Consider the following 17,380-nt stretch of genomic DNA (forward strand, 5'->3'; position numbering starts at 1 on the left):
GCTAACTTTACTCCTCAAAACATAGTAAACACCATCCGAAGTATTGTTTTTGTTCGAAAGTTGTTCAAGAGTGTAACCATTAGGCCAATTTGTAAAAGCCTAGCAGGGAAGTGGAGATCCCTCTAATTGTTTTAACCTCCATTTTGGTGCTAGTAAAGGTCAATTATGTTGAACCTTATCACTTGTTCTGTTTGATTTCCTGTTGTTAATGTCTGAAATCTTTAAGAAAACAGAGCAAAAGTATCAAGCAAAGACAGAAAAGAAGAGAACACACAAAAATTACGTGGTTCGGCAACTTTGCCTACATCCACGGGAGGAGATTAGAATCCACTATCAACCAAGTAATTACAAGTTCTCCCTGGTAATATAGGGGGCTGGCTATGGGGTGAATGCTAAAAAGAATGAGGCTGGCTAAGACTATCTTGGGTTAGTTTTTCTATGTAAACTAGGGGGAAATATACAAGAATGAGGCTGAGCTAGGGGCTGAGACTGTCTTGGTTGTACTATACTGTTTCAAAGTTAATATGTAACATGGAGGGACTGAGACTGTCTTGGTTTGTAATGTATGTTTAGACAAAGAATGCTAAGGCTCCGCTACCTTGTGCAACTGATCATCGGATGCGGTTCAAATGAGCAAAAGGCTCGGAAGCTTTAGGAGCTGGTTTAGCCACCTCAGGAACACCAAAGACATTCCAGAATCTCAGGGTTTCATCACCAGCCGCTGATGCCACTGTGCAACCGTCAGGACTCTGAGCCATGTAGAGAACCCTGGAAGTGTGACCAGTAAGTTCTGCCATTTTGACCATTGATGGGTACTTCCAGAGAGTCAGCTGGTTCTGTGTAAACCCATGTGAGCTGAGCAACTCCCTTTCATTCTTGTTCCAAAGCAGAGAGCAGACCTGAGATCCAGTGTCTACTGAGTTCAAGCATGCGCCTGTGTGGGTGTTCCAGAACTTTATGCAACGATCACCCCCACCTCCACCGGAAGCAAGCAAGTTGCTCTGGAATGGACACCAGGCAAGGGCTTTAACAGCAGCTGTGTGATCTTCAAGCCTGTGAAGCCACTGTGTTGATGACTGTGAAGATGCAACTGATCTGTCCCATATATGCAGTAGGTTGTCATTTCCTCCACTTGCCAATTGCTGCCCTGAGGCTGACCATTTAAGCCCACAAACCTCTTGCTCATGCCCTCTGTATGTCTCAACAATGTGGGATCTAACTCTCACATCATTGTTGACAATACAGCCGTCCATTCCTCCAGTAGTAAGAATGTTGTTGTTCCATGCAAGTGAGCCTACTCGCGAACTGTGGCAACCTCTCAAAGTCCTCAGCTGAAGAAACATAACAACATCAAACATCAGCAAAAATGAGCACAAAACAAGATGGAGGAATATGGAAAGCAGTACAAGGGAGAGAGAAGACTACAGACCTGCTTAGTAGCAGTTGAGTCCCATAGCTGTACTTCGGAATTGTCAAGTCCAATGGCAATGTGGCGTCCATCAGGAGCCCAACTGACACTGGTTACAGGTCCAGTTTCATCATCAAAGGTCTCCAACTCCGAAGTAGAGCCAGTGCTAGCATCCCATAAGTAAACTGTGTTTGCGAGAGCAATTGCGAGTACATTGGCACTTCCCCAATCCAGCAGATTGAGGTAGTAATCATCGACAAGGTCCGGAGCATCCAGTGTCCTCTCTGAGGTCTGCACACATCCATCAAATATAAGATCACAGTTAGAACACAACAAACATTAACAAACAAGGTGAAGCAACATTGATCAACAAGACAAAACAAAATTCTCACTTGAGGAATGTGTCTCCTGGGCTTTGCTGGTTTATCTTGGGTTTGTGAAGAGAAGAAATCCTTGGGGTAAAGATCCACCGGGGCCGGAGGCTTGTTCTTGAAAGCAAGAATCCGAGTCCTGTTCATGTTCAAAGCCTCTGCCAATTTCCTCTGATACGCCTCCCTGGATGGAGAACTGACAGCAGGGTTTTCCTTACCTTTCCTGCTATCAGTTAGCATCGACTGCGCATAGCCCATATCCATTGCTGACCTGTTCGGTATAAACCTGTCCAACTGGTATCCACAAAAAGAAAGAGCAAATTAGAACATTGAATCAAAGAATGAATCCCCTTTTTGTATGATACAAATCAACACCCAAAAATCCAGATTCCCAATTCAAAGTTGACCAGAACCCAATTATTATATAAAAGTTACAATCCTTAAACTCTGAATCCGATTCAAAATGAAACACAGCCCTAATAATCCAAACCATTCAAAGATCCAAATTTGGACGAATCGCTAAATCCCAATTCAAATTATCAAGATCCAATTCAAATCAGAACAAAACCCTAATTGCATTTCATATTCAATTAAACACAAGATCCCAACTTGGACGAATCCCTAAAACCCAATTCAAAATTATCAAGATCCCAATTCAAATCAGAACAAAACCCTAATTCCAGCAATCAAATTTCCGAAAACCCCCAATTTCAGCAAAACAAATCTCACGAGAAACTCACATTTTCCCGAGAACTCTTTCTCTGAATGAACTGTTCTTGAAGAGGGCCTCTGGAGTTAGAGTTGTAGTTGGATGAAGAACTCATCGATCCTGCATCCATTGGTTAATACCCACAAAACAAATATATATATATATATATATATCTATATAATATCAACAATTCAAAAACACAGATATCAAAATTGAGGAAGCAATATATCAAAGACGAAGGGTTTCGCGAGCGATGAGAGAGATCTGGAGAATTGGAGAGAGAGAGATAGAGAGAGCGTTTGTGAGAGTATTGGGTTGAATGAGTGGGTTTATATAAGAATGGAGGCGATGTGATTTAGGGTTTGGGGCTCTGCAGATTTGGTACAGTTGTAAATTTGATAAAGGAATATTTCGGATTTGGAAAAACTGCAACGGCTATATTTTGAAACCGAGCCGTTGTAATCTTTATTAGACTAAAGTAACCCCCTCGTTATACCCAAACCGCCGCGGGCCGCATAGTTCTTAAGGGGTACTGTAGTCATTTTCATTAAACTGGGTATTGAAGTCGGCTAAGCCCAAGTTATGAGAAATTAGACAGGCCCATAACGGGAGAGTAGGCCCAAGTAATAAGGGAGTAGGAATCATTTGGTTCCTTGAGCATTGCCCTTGGATTAGTAGCAGTCCTACACTAGTCCATGCAGCTTACATTCAAGCACATAGGTTGTGTATAAAGTACCAAAAGAGCAGAATTCGACAAGAAAACTACAGACTTTCTAGAATTCTATTGCAAACTACGATAATCTTCAAAGGCTGATCATTATACAGAAAGGGTCATACACTGAACACTGAACAAAATAGCTTGGCGCAGATGCGTATCCAAGAATCACGCGAACTGTTGTCTCACATAAAACCTATACCCGAAACACAGCAGACTTCAACAAGAGAACTTCACATTTCCTAGAATGCTCTTTGCCAACTACAACACGCTTCCAAGACCAATCACTATCTTCATAGGATCAAAGACTGAACACGAGTAACTGAGCCAAGATATATCCATGGATCATGTGAACTGCCGTCTCATATAAGTGTCTTCATGAACAAAGACAGGTTCTTGAGTTTGATTATGTGCTGGAAACTGGGGTTGTCCCATAGCTATTGCTGGCCCCTGAACACCATTGCCGCACAGATTATCATTGTTCTTCTTTGCTGAACTTATGGTGATGTAGTAGAAAATTCCTAGGATCACACTTGCAAGGGATAGGACAGCACCTCCAGCAAATACTCCAGGTTTTACAACATAACAGTAGTAGCTGCCAAAGTACATGCTTTCTACACCATGTTGATCATTGAGTGCAGAACCAGTGAGCAGCAGAAGAAATGCTATGACAAATGAGAACCTGCACCAGTAAGGAGACGAGTATAAAAAACATGCAATGCTTAATCCATCCAACACTAATAGATAAAGTTGCACAACTAGTTGAAAAGGAAAGCAACAACTGCAACAATAATAAACTTGCAGCCTAACAAAGAATTGCTTTGCCATTCTAGCCCAAGCCATCACGAATTCATAGTTTAATAAAGTATAGCAACAAAAGTATCACCAATCTTTAGTAATGACTTACCAGGACACAACAAAGCAGATAAGGGCAATCGTCCAGTTAGAATTGGAAGGTTGGGGTATTCTCTTGCAACAAATGCACCCTGTTGAAACATTGATAATTATATGAGCTACCATAAGAGACACTGCAGCAGTAAAACCAAGTCCAAGAGCTGCAGTCCGAGGATATTCGCATTGAGTAGCATTGACAAACTGAACCTGAGAACCCTGTGGGAATATAACGGAAAGTAAGCAACCAATTTCAGCATCCCTTCCATCATATAAAACGGAGACTAGTACACCAAACAATAACCAGAGACACTGCAGGCTCAAAGTTTTAAAGTTTAAAAAATCCCTCAATACTGAAATAGATCTTTTGTTAGCATATACAATTCAACTGAATTTACCAACAGTTGGTGTCAAATGCAGAGAAGAATTATAAACTCTCCAGCTCTTTTCTTAATCTCCATCTCACATTCTCACACATATACTGTTTCATCTTATGATAAGGTTTAATTATCACTGCAGTCAGCAAAACAAATATTACACTGAAAGAAGAGATTCTGCAGGATGTTTATTTTGCGCATGAGTTTTAATCAAGCCTGTATAGCCCCAATGCTTTAAAATGACATTCTATTTGGTGAAAATTGGCCTAATTTGCATCGCAAACTATGCATGCAACTAATCTCATCTTCATTAAACCCGAAACCAACAAGGTCAAAGGTGTAGTATTTGGAAGTAAAATGTACACATTCAAAGCAAACACCAAATACCTTATCACCAAACCAGAAAGGATGACTCTTTCGTATAATCGTATTAAGCTAAAGAAAACGAAAAAAACCATTTCCGATCAAGCTACACTTAAATAGGAGGGCAGGGTGAATAATAAAACATGAAAAATCTCAGCTTCCCAATCTGCAACTTCATTGCAAACTCAGAAAAGGAACAAACAAAATAGGAGCAAAGACAAACTCTATGCAACAAAAGAAGCATCTGATACTACTCTCCGTTCGGTCGAAGCAAATTAGATTCTAAAGCTAGAGCACCTAACTGGGTAACACAACTTCCTGGCTCAATAGTTCAGAACAGTACAAGGATATCCACAACTAAAAGATAACATCAAAACTCCTTTTCCCATTTCCTCACATTTCCAAGCAACCAATCCAAGGGCCAGTACATAAACAGTAAAGAAACAATCTTCAAACAAACCCACATCAGAAAAAGGCAAGAAAGATCTAACTCATCAAAAACAAACTAAACCCAGCTACTAATTTCACCTCTTTACCTTGATTCTTGTTGCCTCAGCAGCAAAGCCTGTAGCAGCTGATACCAGCCCCAAAAGACCCACAACACAGCAAACCAAGAGCTCCTTTCTCTCCATCTCAAACTCTCTTTTACTCTCACTCACTCTGTTTCTGGGAACTAAATGTTGGTTATTTGTGTCCAGAGAAAAAAGAGAAGGCGTAAAGTTGGTCTAGTACTGTAGGGTGTTGCGTAAATGATGATATCGAAGATACCCAGTTCTTTTTCTTTCTGTCTGAAACACACAAGTTTACAAAGTGCCAAAAGTGAAAAAGGTAAAGAAAATGGTTCTCTCTTTTGTGAGGTAAAAGAAACTATCAAAGGCTAAAACTATACATCGAAAGAAAAAGAAGGTAAAACTATAGTTTTCTTCCATTAAAGGCTCTCTCTTTCAGTCTTTCTTGTTAGATCAGTAGCTTGTGTATGAACATTTGCTATGAAAATGTCCTTATCCAGAAGAAAAAATGACGTGAAATTGTTTGATGTAATGTATTCTATTATTATGAAAGCAACAAATCCCTATATTGGATTATATTCCCTATCGCTGCTTTATTATAAGATAGATCACAATTTCTAGCATACGCCACGTTGATATGGCCAGGCCACCTCATGTTTACATGATGAATCAACAAGTGACTGACTTGGGCTTTTACTTCATATTTCAGAATTTACTACTGATTGTAACAAGTGTTACTGGTCCAGTTTGTATGAGCTGCTAAATGAACCCATGTGGAGATTCTTAGAAATTGTGAAACTTCAGGCTTTGGACTTAGAAAGTAGTATTTCAATGGAGCTTACCAAGCCTCCTAGGTTTTTGTTTTGCTCATACCCAAGTTCTGTGTGATTCAGATTCATACAAAACCAGTGATTCTTCCTCTGGAACTTAAAACATAGCCAGCAAAGACGCACAAATTTTCGTTACTTATATTAACAAGAGAATATAAAGAGACATCACTGATGCTATTAAAAACAAGGTAGATTTCTTGAGGAACTGGAATCACACACTCGCATAGTCGCTGGCATGGAACACTGAAACTTTGAAGTCAGCAGCCTCATTCTTGATCAGCTCAAACACACACACATCGCCTGCCTCCAAATTATTCTCCTTACAAAATGTACCAAATCCTTTGTGTATCTTCATAGTATGGCGCCTAGGGTCATAAGTGCAGCGCGCAGGCCATTGCTCGTCACGGGAGGCCCTGAGGTTGATGGAGCTACCACATCCAAGCAGATGATCCTTCATAAATTCGTGAGGCACATACTGACCAAGAAAATAATGTTTCACATAAGTTACTGAAAAACTATCAAGATAATGTTGTGTATGTGTGTGTATCACATTTTATGTATTAAAAACATGAGGAAAAAACTTCAAAAGGAGCACATTGTGCGTGCTGGTGTCTTTACCACTACAGAGTTAGTCATGAGGTAATCTCTCAAGATAACCATGAAAGCAGGATTTTCAATCTTCAAAGCTTTCGCAGCCTTCATCGCCTTCTTGGTTTCTCTCGATATCACCATCGCATTAATCTTCTTGGAGAGGTACAAGGTTCCTCTGTCATGAATATCTGAATTCTTCTTTTTCCCATGGACCATGACTGCATTTCCAGCAGCACGCAGTACCGAAAACTTTAGCACAACATCCTTCTTATTGATCAGCTCATAGAGAAGGACATCTCCAGTCTTCAAATTATTCTCTCTGAAAAATTCTGCACATCCCCTGCCTATTCTCACTGCTGTATCTGTTGTGAAGCGGCATCGGATATCCCACTGGTTTGCAGTAGAATCCTCAAACTTGATATATTCTGGACACCCTCTCATATATCTCATTGCATAAGCACTTGGAACATACTGCACAAGTGAAGCAAATGATCACAGGAAACCAAGCAACACGTCTCATTGAAACTAAATTTTCAAAAGAACATAAAATGTATGACTCACCAGATAGGACTTGTTAAGATGACCTTGCTGCAAGATAACTGCGAAAAAGGGATTTTCTAACTTGAACATTTGGATAGCATGGATCAGCTTCTGACGTTCTTTGGCAATCCTAGTTATCATGTAAGGAAAAGTGTAAGCAGCCATGTTCCCAACAAATATTTCCTTATATTCCTTCTTTCTTCTGGGATCATCATGCGAGGGAGGCATTCTCTGTACCATCAACTTGGCTTTCTTTAATTTCTTGGCAATAGCGACGCTTTTCCTCTTCCTCGTAACATGTTGATCCACACAAACATCATGTTCAACATACTCTTCATGTTTGATAATTTGACCAACAGAAGGGTACTCGATCTCACAACAGCTGAAATCAAAAATGCGAACATGGAATATCGAATCTCCTTGATAACTAAAGACTAGGAACTGACCACCAGTTAAGGAGTAATGTTCAGCAAATTCTGGCCAACCGTCCACAAACCAAATCCTCTTGTGAGCTCTTTCCAAACCCACTTGCCAAACATCACCAGCTGGAACAATTACTGTAGCACCATTAGACAGTTCTTCCCCATATTCTAGTGCAAACTTTTTTGGGATATCCTGCAGGCACCAAAATTAATTAGACCATATTACACAGCAAATGTCAATGTATTTCTCAAAATTATAAAACAAAGGCGAAATGCTTAGTGAAAATTGAAAGAGAAGGCCAAAATCAGTTACTCCATTAGTTACAGAGGAGTATGACAATGTAAACAATGTAAACCTCAAACTCTAAACTAAATCTCATAACAAAACCTACACTAATTTACCAAAGAGGGATTCTTTATCTTGGATTTCTCAATGATAAGAAAAGCGTTTGACTCTACAAGAAAAGTTTTGTCAGCTCAAACTTTTGGTTCCTCTTTGGCCTGATCTTAAAGAGGAAGCATTAAAGGTTCTCATTTCTGATGTAACTATGCAAATGGCTAAGTGTATGAAGCATAACCACAACCAGAACGGCTTTCTCAACCGAAATCAAAGTTATGAATTTATTTTTTAAACTGACTTCAAAATCATAATGCAAGTACATAACTACTATGTAAGTAATGCATTTTTGCGGTTTAAACTTTAGACAAACACCATGAGCAAATCTAGAATTCGAGTAGATTCCCAAGCATTAAAAGTCCTAACAGTTAAGCAGAAACCTGAACTTGTGTTCATTACAAAACAAAGCATAACACGCATGATACTTACCAGTTTCTGATTCTCAATGGTAGAGGAAAGTATAACTTTGAAGAAATTCGCCACAGAATCAGACAGCCTGAGTAGATTTTCCATTTTTCAATGTTCTTCACCAGATATGAACTTGTGATGGAATCTAAATGAGACTTGAAACCCAACCAAACCAGAAAGTTGGTTTCCAAGTCTCATTTATATTCCATCCTCACAAGTTCACAACTCTCCGAGGGGTCTTTAATACAAACACTGTGAGTGAGCTCAGTGTCATGACAACTCCAAAAGTGAGAAGTGACTAGTGACAAACTCACAAACCAGAAACTGAGTGAGGCCATGCCTCTAAAGCTGAATTTAGCACCTTCCTTGTTTCCAAGGCAGAGACGACGTCAAATCAGAACTAAAGCTTTCTTCTTTGAACAGAGAAGTAAATAAATTGGTCACCAACTAACCACCAGTGTGAATTTAACTACCACCATCATCTATGATCGACACCTCTTATCTGTTTTACCTATGGTTTAATAGGGTTCTCTTCATTTTTTGAATTTTTTAGTTTTGTTTTAACTTTTTAAGTTTTACAACGTTCTGTTCTCCCCTGTTTTGGTCTTTCACAGATTTGTTTTTGGCTTTATGAATTCTGCTCTCATTTAAATTCCAGAACACCATAGTAAGAACCTGTATTACCAATTAGAATATAATGTTACAACAATTGATACAGGTCTGAAGGTATGGTTGAGGTTAAGTGAACAAGAGGCTAGGTCATTGAAGACCATATACAAGCAATGCTCCCACACCGGCGAGACCAGCAACAAGGCCAATAATGACTCCAATGGGAGGCAAACCGCCACCGATAGGTTTCCCGGTGTTCACATCATATCTCGCAAACCTCTTCTTTGGTGCAATACATTGAGGGCATGCGTACGTATCCGGCTGCAAATTCATTTGAAGTTTGTATTCACAATCAGTCCGTCAAAATCAAAATGTATCATTAAGCACTGACAGATGTTTAGTTTACTTACTTGTTCATCAAAAGGTTTTGATAATGTGTATATGAATCCACAGTCAAGGCATATGTGAGTAGCTCTAGCCTGAAAGTCATTGTACATAAATGGAACATGTAAGGAATCAATGATTCGACTCATACAGAAGCTTATATTTTTCATGGTACTAATCAGGTTGAAGCAAGCTTGCCTTTTGAGACTCGGTTAGTTTCCTTCCAAAGCGAGGAGGAGCTGGACGCTTTGGTAGCCGTTTGACATCTACCTCAGCACCACCTCTGCATGCATTAACAATCATCAAGTTAATACACTCACATTTATCAAAGTAAGTTAAGTAACTAACTTTGAAATGAAGCTAAGCTAGGTGGATATGTACCTGCTAACAACAAAGTAAACGTTGTCAGGCTTGGCGTTGATAGCAGTTTTAGTAAATCCAAGCTTATCGGCTGGCCACAATTCATCTCCAAAGAAACTGCTAGTGTAGAGCACCTGGTCCCCTGCCTTGAGTCCTGCCTTTGCTGCATTTCCACCTCCTTCCACAGCCTTAAATTAACAATAGTCTCATACATAAGTAATTTTTACACCGAAAACTCTACCATACATTAACGAATTCATACATAAATGTGTAGTTAGTAGAAGATTGGCGTCGATCATGTAGTGTAAATCGTTACACAAAGTTGATGTATTGATGCATTATTCAACAAATGGTTAAATTTGCAGCTAAATTAATTAGGAGATAGAGAACATGATGAATGGTACTCACAGTAATGGTAACAACACCTCCAGGCTTTTGACCCAAAGTGAGGCCTAATGGCTTGTCAACCTCAGCCTCAATTGTCTTTGCAGCCCCAGCTGTTCTTGCAACTATGCTAAGCAGCCGACCTCTTCTCACAGTAGCGCTACTAATATTCTCAGCTATGAAGGATTCAGATACACCCCTTTTGGCTTCTCCAAGTGACAACCCTTGGAAGCTAGTCTTCTACAAAAGATTAAGAGCAAAGTTAGCATACATAAAGGCTCTCTGTCTTTATAAAGATTTGACAAAACTAACTGATATAGATATATAAGTTACCTGGCATTGCAGTGGTGCCAATGATTTTGGGGAAGTGATCTGAGGGGTTTTGTACTGGTGCCTGTTGAAGGCGGCAGAGCAAGAAGAAGAGGAAGAACCTGCAAGCACTGCCGGTGACATGTCGTGTTGTAGCACTAAACAGACAGAGAGTTGAAGCTATAGAGAGGAAAAGCACTGTGAAGTTGAAGCTGTGCTGGGCACAAGTTTCATTCAAGGAGCAGATATACTTTGGTTGACATAGCTAGAGCCACACAGCCTCTTCGACGCCTAGCCACAAATCGATCATATGAAATTATGAACCTCCACAATTTTCAAACCAATCAAAGAAACTGGGCCTTCCAGAGGTTTCAAAAGGGCTTGACCCAGAAGAGTTCAATCCAAGCCTGGAAAAACCATTGCTAGTTTCAATTATTGAGGCCCAGATTAGGATTGAGTAGAACTTGTCACGTAAAGGACTTGTCACCTATTTTATATTGCAGATTAGATCGGGAAAATTAGACCTTGTTTAGTCTAAAATGGAACACAGTTTAGTCTCCAAACAATGTGCCTTACAGCTCACTAATCAATTACTTAATGAATCTTACAGGTATCATGAATCTTGGAGCTCATTGTGGAGCAATATTAATTTAGGTTCATGCAGTAAACCATGCTTTCTCTTATATTAAACGGCATGAACCATGCTCTACCTATAGTTTGTGCGCAAAGATGCGAATATCATCTTTATACCTTTTGAGTTATCTTAAAATATCATTCTTTAACCTTTAAACACATAAATATCTCGACACATAAAGTTCGTATAAATAATGATAGGTGAGCCATCTTTTAAGATGTTATTTACATCCCACATTATATGACAGCTGATGTGGTACATACATGACAGTGAATGAAATTTCGTGACATGTTAAGACACCTTACTACATCAATCGCTACATAAAGTCAATGTTCTAAAAGGCGTTAAGCGCTAGGCGGGCGGTAACCCACAGCCTAGATCCTGGACAGCCTAGGCGAGGATTAGGCGAGGACTAGGTGATTTGTATTTTTTAAGATTTATTAATTAAAAAATATATTTAATGCAATTTAATATTTAAAAACGGTTCAATATAGATAAATTATTTAACATAATCTAGTTATACCCATTTATAAAATAAATTATAACTAAAATTTAGCATAACTTCCTGTAAAAGTGAGCAACAACAACAATAAATATATACACTTCTAATTTTAAACACACAATTAACTCTTATACTCTCATACTCCCCACAATATAACAATCCCACCATAACAAGAAAACCAAATTAGCCTGAGAGCTTAGCAGCCTAGGCAGGCTAGGCGGCGTTTAGACGAGCTAAACGGCCGCTTAATCGCCCACAGCCTGGCACAAAAGCCTGGAAGAAAAACGAGATGACTTGTTGCAGCTTAGAGCCCAGACGGGAACTGGACGGTCATAAATGGGGCCTTTTAGAAGCTTGTAGGATGAATGTGATACTCCAAAATGCGGTTCAAATTTTTTGATACGAAAATACGGTTCAATTAACTTAACATTTCCTTTTTTAGGGTGTACACTTGGCGAAGTATTTAATCTATTAAACAGTCAACAAACGACCGCCCAAGACAGCCAGTAATAGTTGACAACGTCGTCCAATCGGTCTACGACACATACCAAACAGACCCGCAAACGCCGTCGGAAAGCATATTCCGTCCTCCCGCGTAAGTAGCGCGTATAAACAAACCCAACCGTCATACCCAAAACGGCACCGCTTTGTACCAAAGTGCGTACGGGTGGGTGTGGTCCAAATACACCAACCCTTGCTGGGGCAGGTGAGGTAAGAATGACTCGGACACACTCGCACTCATTTCTCTCACTATATAAACACCAACTCACTCTCCCCAAATTCTATTACACCTAAAACCAACGTCATCACTCTAGCTCTCTTCTACAAAGCTCAAATCTGCTTAGTCTTAATTGTATGGCCGCCAATTCCAGTAGCCGACTGATCGCCAGCTTGGGGAAGCGAGCCGTCGTCAACCAGATCCGAGTCCGTCCCACCGAGGCGACTCGTCTCTCACCGGCTGCTCCTCTCGCTCTCAGGTCTTGATTTTCACCTTCGATCTCTATGAAGTTTTTTTTTCGCTGGATTTGATGCATGTGCTTCTGTTTTTGTATGAGAAATTTGCTACTGGCTGTGTTCTTGATGATCGTCAGTATGTGAGCGCAGAAATTTGTGATCTGCGTTTATCTGATTTTCACCTACAGCTGAAATCGATGCTATTGTCCTTTCGTTTTGTATGTAGTTTTTTTTTTTGGTAGGTTACTGTGTTGTTGATGATCGTCAGTATGTGATCGCATAAATTTTTGATCTGGTTTTATCTGATTATTCAGTCCTATTTTAGATTCATTTTTGGTCGTTAGTTTTTTCGGAACTTGCTTTGGATAAACTTTGCTGTGTGATTAAGTATTATTTATTTTCCAGAAGACTTTGAATTTTGGAAATAATTTATATTTAAAAAAAATAAAATCAGAGTTTCATCAGATTGTGTCCGTCTCTGTTTGGATTCTTTGCTTTCTCTTTTTGCAGCCAGCTGAATTGATGCTCATTTTTTTGACATTGATTCAGGGCTTGTTAGATATTATGCTTTGTTTTCATCGAATATATATTGTCCTTTTTGAACTCTCTGAGAAATAGGAAGGAGGAAACTGTAGTGAAATATGCTAATTTGATGTGTATCTGTAATTCGTACTAAATGCTTCTTTTTTGCTGTACTTGTTTGTGGGGTAAGGTTTAGATAAGGACGGGCAGAATAGGGTTGGTATTGGACGATTGCCCACCGTTGATATTTGATAATTCAATGGAAAATTAGAGATGAGAAAAATATGGTAGAGCTAGATTGGAACTTTGAAAGGAACACAAAGTTTAGTTGGTTAGCCGTTTTGGAAGATCAACACTTTGTTGATTAAAATTGAGCAACATGACAGTGACTAAACATGTATGTCTAAATTTCATGCTTTGCTTTTTGCTCTTCTTGCTTTGTCAACTTATGAAACCCAATATGACTATTATGTACTAAAATTAACCCTAGATAAATTGCTGAGATCTATTTGTGAAGTGTCAAAATCAGATAAGAACTAAGAACCAAATAAATTTTAGGTTCCAGCCTTGCAAGTTAAGATTTATAGACTTGCTCCTTTAATAAAAAAAAATATTTATAGACTTGCTAAATTTATCTTGCCAATTTTTTTTTTTTATTTGTGATCTCTTTGTGAGATATTATCTCTTTTTCCTTTTTTTTTTTTTCGACTTTTGGCATAGATTTGCAGATATATCCTGGTTATAGATATGGCTATAACTGTAAAATTATGTACTTTTTTCTCGTCTCTCTGGTTTTATTATTGTTTTTGCTATAACATTTAACTATTGAAATGTTGACCCTCCACCATCATTTTTGTCGCCTACTTTACTAATATAATGGAAAGTTATTTACTTTGACCTTAAAGATTATTTTTTGTATACTGTGAATTAATATTGATATATAGAAAGAGCATATGTATGCATACCGGTCTATATGTATCTTTGTTTTCACTGGGTCGGTTGTTAGTCATTATCTTATGAATATCACATTTTGGTCATGTGACCAGAATCCCCTTGTGTTAGACGCCATGAATATATCTAACCAGCTTAAGCCACATGGTTGTCAGTAGCACCTAATTCCCATCACTCTGGATTAGGAAGTAGGGAATCTCAATTTAGATAAACTGATGCCCAACTTGGGAGGTAGGCAAGTAATGAGTACAAATATGGTGGGACATTATTATCCTTTCAAAAGATGAAAGTGATGACAAGACTGGAGGATAGGACCATCTACTCATCTTTACTCATCTTTTTTCATTGTTTCAAGCTTTAACTCATCCACATGGTTGATGGGAAGGTATGGCATACTCTGTATTTTTCAGACATGGTTGGCTAGACTTCATTGTTTACTTTCATGCCATGTGTATCTTCCTGAATGCTTTGCTTGTATCTCATAGCATAGAAAACCAACCTGCATGAATATTCAGCAAAACAAGTGATAAATACTATCACATGTTAGATACTTAGATATATGGGTTCTGTTGGTCTTAACTCTACATGTTAGTTACTGTATATGGTTCTATTTATGATCTTAACTCTGCATGCATCATGTATTTCCAGGAGGGCTGCTCATTCCTCGGTGTATGACAAGAACCCTGATGAACACATTCGTCCTAGCTTTGTCCCGGACGATGTGATCTCACCTGAACCTGTGAAGTACTGGGCTCCAAACCCTCGAACTGGGGTATTTGGGCCTGAGACTGGGCATAATTCCACCCAAGCTGGGGAGTCTGGAGCTGTGAATGGTAGCGAGACGTCGGTGCTGGAGGAGAAGGCCTGGTACCGCCCTACCAACATCGAGGACTTGGAGAAGCCTCACCCGACTTGAGCTATTGAGCCGCATTCAACCTTTCCGCAATATTATAGAATAGAAGGGTTGAATCTATAGATAAATAAATAAACATATAGGCGTCGCTACTGCCGGCTGCCTATATATGTAGTTGTTAGTACTAGTTTGTAGTTGTGCAGCGTGTTCGCCCACCCTGCTATACAAGAACTGGTTGGATGTTCATATTACCAAGCGAGTAGTAGGGCTGGAGTTGACTGCATTTTAAATACTTGTAGCTAAACATGGGACTTCTTCTTCCCATGGTATGGTTCTATAAAATACTTGGATATGGTTGCCTCTCTCTCTCTCTCTCTCTCTCTCCCCCATATATTAGTAAGATCCGAATCAATTGATGCTTATGCCATGCTGAATTTGGCTAAAAAATGACGTTGCACTATCTCTTAGGGCCTGTACGCCTATGTTTCAATGCTCAACCTAATGGCCTTCTTCAAAGCCCAAAAGAGAATTGATGATTTGATGCCGTGTTAATTTGGCAAAATAAAACTAGTTCCGACTGGAAAGGTCATTGAAAGAATAACAGTATACAATGCAACAAAAACGGGTGCCAAAACGAACATGTCCAAGAATGTGTGTTGATTTTCTGGTAAAGTTATGAACAAGTTTTCCATTACATTTACAATATGAATAGAATTCAGATTGGTCCACTCGATTCTGCTGCAAAAGATCTGTTTGTGTTTCAGCACAAGTTCAGAAGTCGGGTTTCAAAGTTCTAACTATGTGAACCTTTGCTTCAGAAAACACAGTTGATAGCTAAGACACAGTAGACCTTGCCATGTGTTCGACATATCTTTAACATTTCCACTTTGTATTGTTACTTCTAAGAGATTTGAGATCTTACACCCTTGTATCGCATCAGAAACAGAATTGTTCACCTGCTGGAAGTTTCACCATTTATAAAGTTGGATTCAACAGCCATATCAGAGAACCTGAGAACAACTTTTTATAAATTACAATGAAGGCCAATTAGATATAAAGCCATACCATTGAAGTTCACAACATCATGAGACTAGAAGAAAGAAACCTCACCTCAGCCAACAATAATATCAAGATGAGTGTGGTCTCTAATCAGAACCATACGACAACGAGGGCACATTGCATCACAAACTCGCTCAAAGTTGTCCGGATACTCTCAATTCCTCTGTTGAAGGGCCAATGAAGCGACTTCTAACATCTGTCTGGCCTTCCTATCTGGGGTGCATCCAGCCTGTTCCATATCAATGTATATCTCAGGGACCCTATCATACTTCCTTGCTCGAATAAATGCCTTCATAAGGGTAGTATACGTAACTACATCAGGGCTTAAACCCTTCAGAAACAACAAAATCATCACCATCAGAAACTTCGCCAACAATTAAGTATAAACCAAAATGTGTTGAAGGAAAGTTTCAGGACATCTTATAGACTTACACTTTCTTTTATATGGTGATAAATGGACAAAGCCTCCAAATGTCTACCAGCAATACCAAATGCATTGATCAAAACATTCAGCATTATAACATTTGGTTCAATTCCCTCAGCTTCCATGAGCTGAAGTACTTTAACTGTCTGATCACATAATCCCTGCATTACAGATGAATACCAATATTAATATGCATATTGATATAATAATCTTTGTGCGTCAAGTGAAATTACATGGAAAGAATCATAATATGCACAAAGAGAACCTGCTGGGCGTATGCATTTGCTAATACACAAAACATACTGGCAGAGATAACAAGACCTTCTGCCTGTAGTGCAGATATACACTCTTCTGCGTCCTGAAATTTTCCATATTGCCCATAAATGTCAACGAGAGCAGCATAAATAGTCCCACTTTTTTTATGCCCACGGCTTCTCATATTCTCAAAGGTCCTCCGTATCATATCCCACTTCCCTTGCTCCCCCAATCTACTGATAATAGTAACAAATATTTTCGGGTCAGGATATAATCCTTGTTCTTGCATCTCAGTAAACAACTCGAGGGCCTTCCTTAACAACCCAGACTTGCAGTGCCACCTTATCAACGAATTAAAGGTCGAAATATCAGGCCTCACACCTTCTTCTTTCATTCTCCCAAACACTTCCAAAGCTTCATCCAACTCCCCATACTTCCCAAACGTATCGATAATGCTGTTGTAAATCTGTTTGTCCAATGCCATCCCCATTTCCCTTATCTCTTCCACAATGTCCACCGCCTTCTTCCACATCCCATTGTCCCTATACAGACCAATAACCTTACTATACACAAACGAGCTCAGCCGAAACCTCTTCCTCCTCATCTCATTAATCATTGACCAAGTATCCTCCAACCTCCCAGCACTGAC

The 17,380-nt window shown here is 39.3% G+C and overlaps 5 protein-coding genes and 1 pseudogene across 6 annotated transcripts in view; 1 reads left to right on the forward strand and 5 right to left on the reverse strand.

Annotated features, from left to right (window-relative positions):
* Positions 1-501: 501 nt before the first annotated feature.
* Positions 502-2,618, reverse strand: LOC101305602 (anaphase-promoting complex subunit cdc20-like). Its single transcript, XM_004307843.1, has 4 exons — positions 2,520-2,618; positions 1,801-2,073; positions 1,430-1,699; positions 502-1,331 (listed from the first exon to the last, which is right to left on the reverse strand). Exons 1-4 carry the CDS (start codon positions 2,616-2,618, stop codon positions 612-614), a joined length of 1,362 nt encoding a protein of 453 aa, XP_004307891.1. The 3' UTR covers positions 502-611.
* A 576-nt stretch (positions 2,619-3,194) lies between these two features.
* Positions 3,195-5,632, reverse strand: LOC101290903. The gene is made up of 3 exons (XM_004307876.1): positions 5,371-5,632; positions 4,111-4,313; positions 3,195-3,885 (listed from the first exon to the last, which is right to left on the reverse strand). Exons 1-3 carry the CDS (start codon positions 5,464-5,466, stop codon positions 3,549-3,551), a joined length of 636 nt encoding a protein of 211 aa, XP_004307924.1. The 5' UTR covers positions 5,467-5,632; the 3' UTR covers positions 3,195-3,548.
* Positions 5,633-6,384: 752 nt separating this feature from the next.
* Positions 6,385-8,636, reverse strand: LOC101297202 (B3 domain-containing transcription factor VRN1-like). The gene is made up of 4 exons (XM_004309034.1): positions 8,553-8,636; positions 7,326-7,919; positions 6,792-7,235; positions 6,385-6,648 (listed from the first exon to the last, which is right to left on the reverse strand). The coding sequence occupies exons 1-4, from the start codon at positions 8,634-8,636 to the stop codon at positions 6,385-6,387; spliced, it is 1,386 nt and encodes a 461-aa protein (XP_004309082.1).
* Positions 8,637-9,180: 544 nt separating this feature from the next.
* On the reverse strand, positions 9,181-10,863 carry LOC101312201. Its single transcript, XM_004307864.1, has 6 exons — positions 10,602-10,863; positions 10,293-10,508; positions 9,906-10,072; positions 9,723-9,807; positions 9,551-9,619; positions 9,181-9,461 (listed from the first exon to the last, which is right to left on the reverse strand). Exons 1-6 carry the CDS (start codon positions 10,719-10,721, stop codon positions 9,291-9,293), a joined length of 828 nt encoding a protein of 275 aa, XP_004307912.1. The 5' UTR covers positions 10,722-10,863; the 3' UTR covers positions 9,181-9,290.
* Positions 10,864-12,421: 1,558 nt separating this feature from the next.
* Positions 12,422-15,357, forward strand: LOC101293238. The gene is made up of 2 exons (XM_004307884.1): positions 12,422-12,690; positions 14,789-15,357. The coding sequence occupies exons 1-2, from the start codon at positions 12,569-12,571 to the stop codon at positions 15,054-15,056; spliced, it is 390 nt and encodes a 129-aa protein (XP_004307932.1). The 5' UTR covers positions 12,422-12,568; the 3' UTR covers positions 15,057-15,357.
* A 588-nt stretch (positions 15,358-15,945) lies between these two features.
* LOC101297496 overlaps positions 15,946-17,380 on the reverse strand; it is a 4,670-nt pseudogene continuing 3,235 nt past the window's right edge. Inside the window, exons 2-5 of the transcript XR_185370.1 lie at positions 16,742-17,375; positions 16,485-16,637; positions 16,205-16,383; positions 15,946-16,003 (exon numbers count right to left, since the gene is read on the reverse strand). The product of XR_185370.1 is annotated as a pentatricopeptide repeat-containing protein At5g42310, mitochondrial-like (transcript). The remainder of the gene's footprint in view (positions 16,004-16,204; positions 16,384-16,484; positions 16,638-16,741; positions 17,376-17,380) is intronic.

Source organism: Fragaria vesca, linkage group LG7, assembly GCF_000184155.1.
Source record: "Fragaria vesca subsp. vesca linkage group LG7, FraVesHawaii_1.0, whole genome shotgun sequence".
Classification (NCBI taxonomy): Eukaryota; Viridiplantae; Streptophyta; class Magnoliopsida; order Rosales; family Rosaceae; genus Fragaria; species Fragaria vesca.

Bases quoted from the DNA above. Each gene is read 5' to 3' on its own strand.
- LOC101297202 (XM_004309034.1), bottom strand. From the start codon at position 8,636: ATGGAAAATCTACTCAGGCTGTCTGATTCTGTGGCGAATTTCTTCAAA. The intron at 7,920-8,552 runs GTAAGTATCATG...TGGTGCCTGCAG, and splicing joins CCATTGAGAATCAGAAACTG to GATATCCCAAAAAAGTTTGC. The intron at 7,236-7,325 runs GTGAGTCATACA...TCACTTGTGCAG, and splicing joins ATCTTAACAAGTCCTATCTG to TATGTTCCAAGTGCTTATGC.
- LOC101312201 (XM_004307864.1), bottom strand. From the start codon at position 10,721: ATGTCACCGGCAGTGCTTGCAGGTTCTTCCTCTTCTTCTTGCTCTGCC. The intron at 9,808-9,905 runs GTACATATCCAC...TAATGCATGCAG, and splicing joins GTTTACTTTGTTGTTAGCAG to AGGTGGTGCTGAGGTAGATG. The intron at 9,462-9,550 runs GTAAGTAAACTA...ATGAATTTGCAG, and splicing joins CAAAACCTTTTGATGAACAA to CCGGATACGTACGCATGCCC.
- LOC101290903 (XM_004307876.1), bottom strand. From the start codon at position 5,466: ATGGAGAGAAAGGAGCTCTTGGTTTGCTGTGTTGTGGGTCTTTTGGGG. The intron at 4,314-5,370 runs GTAAAGAGGTGA...ATATTCCCACAG, and splicing joins CTGAGGCAACAAGAATCAAG to GGTTCTCAGGTTCAGTTTGT. The intron at 3,886-4,110 runs GTAAGTCATTAC...TTACTGGTGCAG, and splicing joins ATCTGCTTTGTTGTGTCCTG to GTTCTCATTTGTCATAGCAT.
- LOC101293238 (XM_004307884.1), top strand. From the start codon at position 12,569: ATGGCCGCCAATTCCAGTAGCCGACTGATCGCCAGCTTGGGGAAGCGA. The intron at 12,691-14,788 runs GTCTTGATTTTC...ATGTATTTCCAG, and splicing joins GCTGCTCCTCTCGCTCTCAG to GAGGGCTGCTCATTCCTCGG.
- LOC101305602 (XM_004307843.1), bottom strand. From the start codon at position 2,618: ATGGATGCAGGATCGATGAGTTCTTCATCCAACTACAACTCTAACTCC. The intron at 1,700-1,800 runs GTGAGAATTTTG...GGATGTGTGCAG, and splicing joins CCAGGAGACACATTCCTCAA to ACCTCAGAGAGGACACTGGA. The intron at 1,332-1,429 runs GTCTGTAGTCTT...ATGTTTCTTCAG, and splicing joins ACTCAACTGCTACTAAGCAG to CTGAGGACTTTGAGAGGTTG.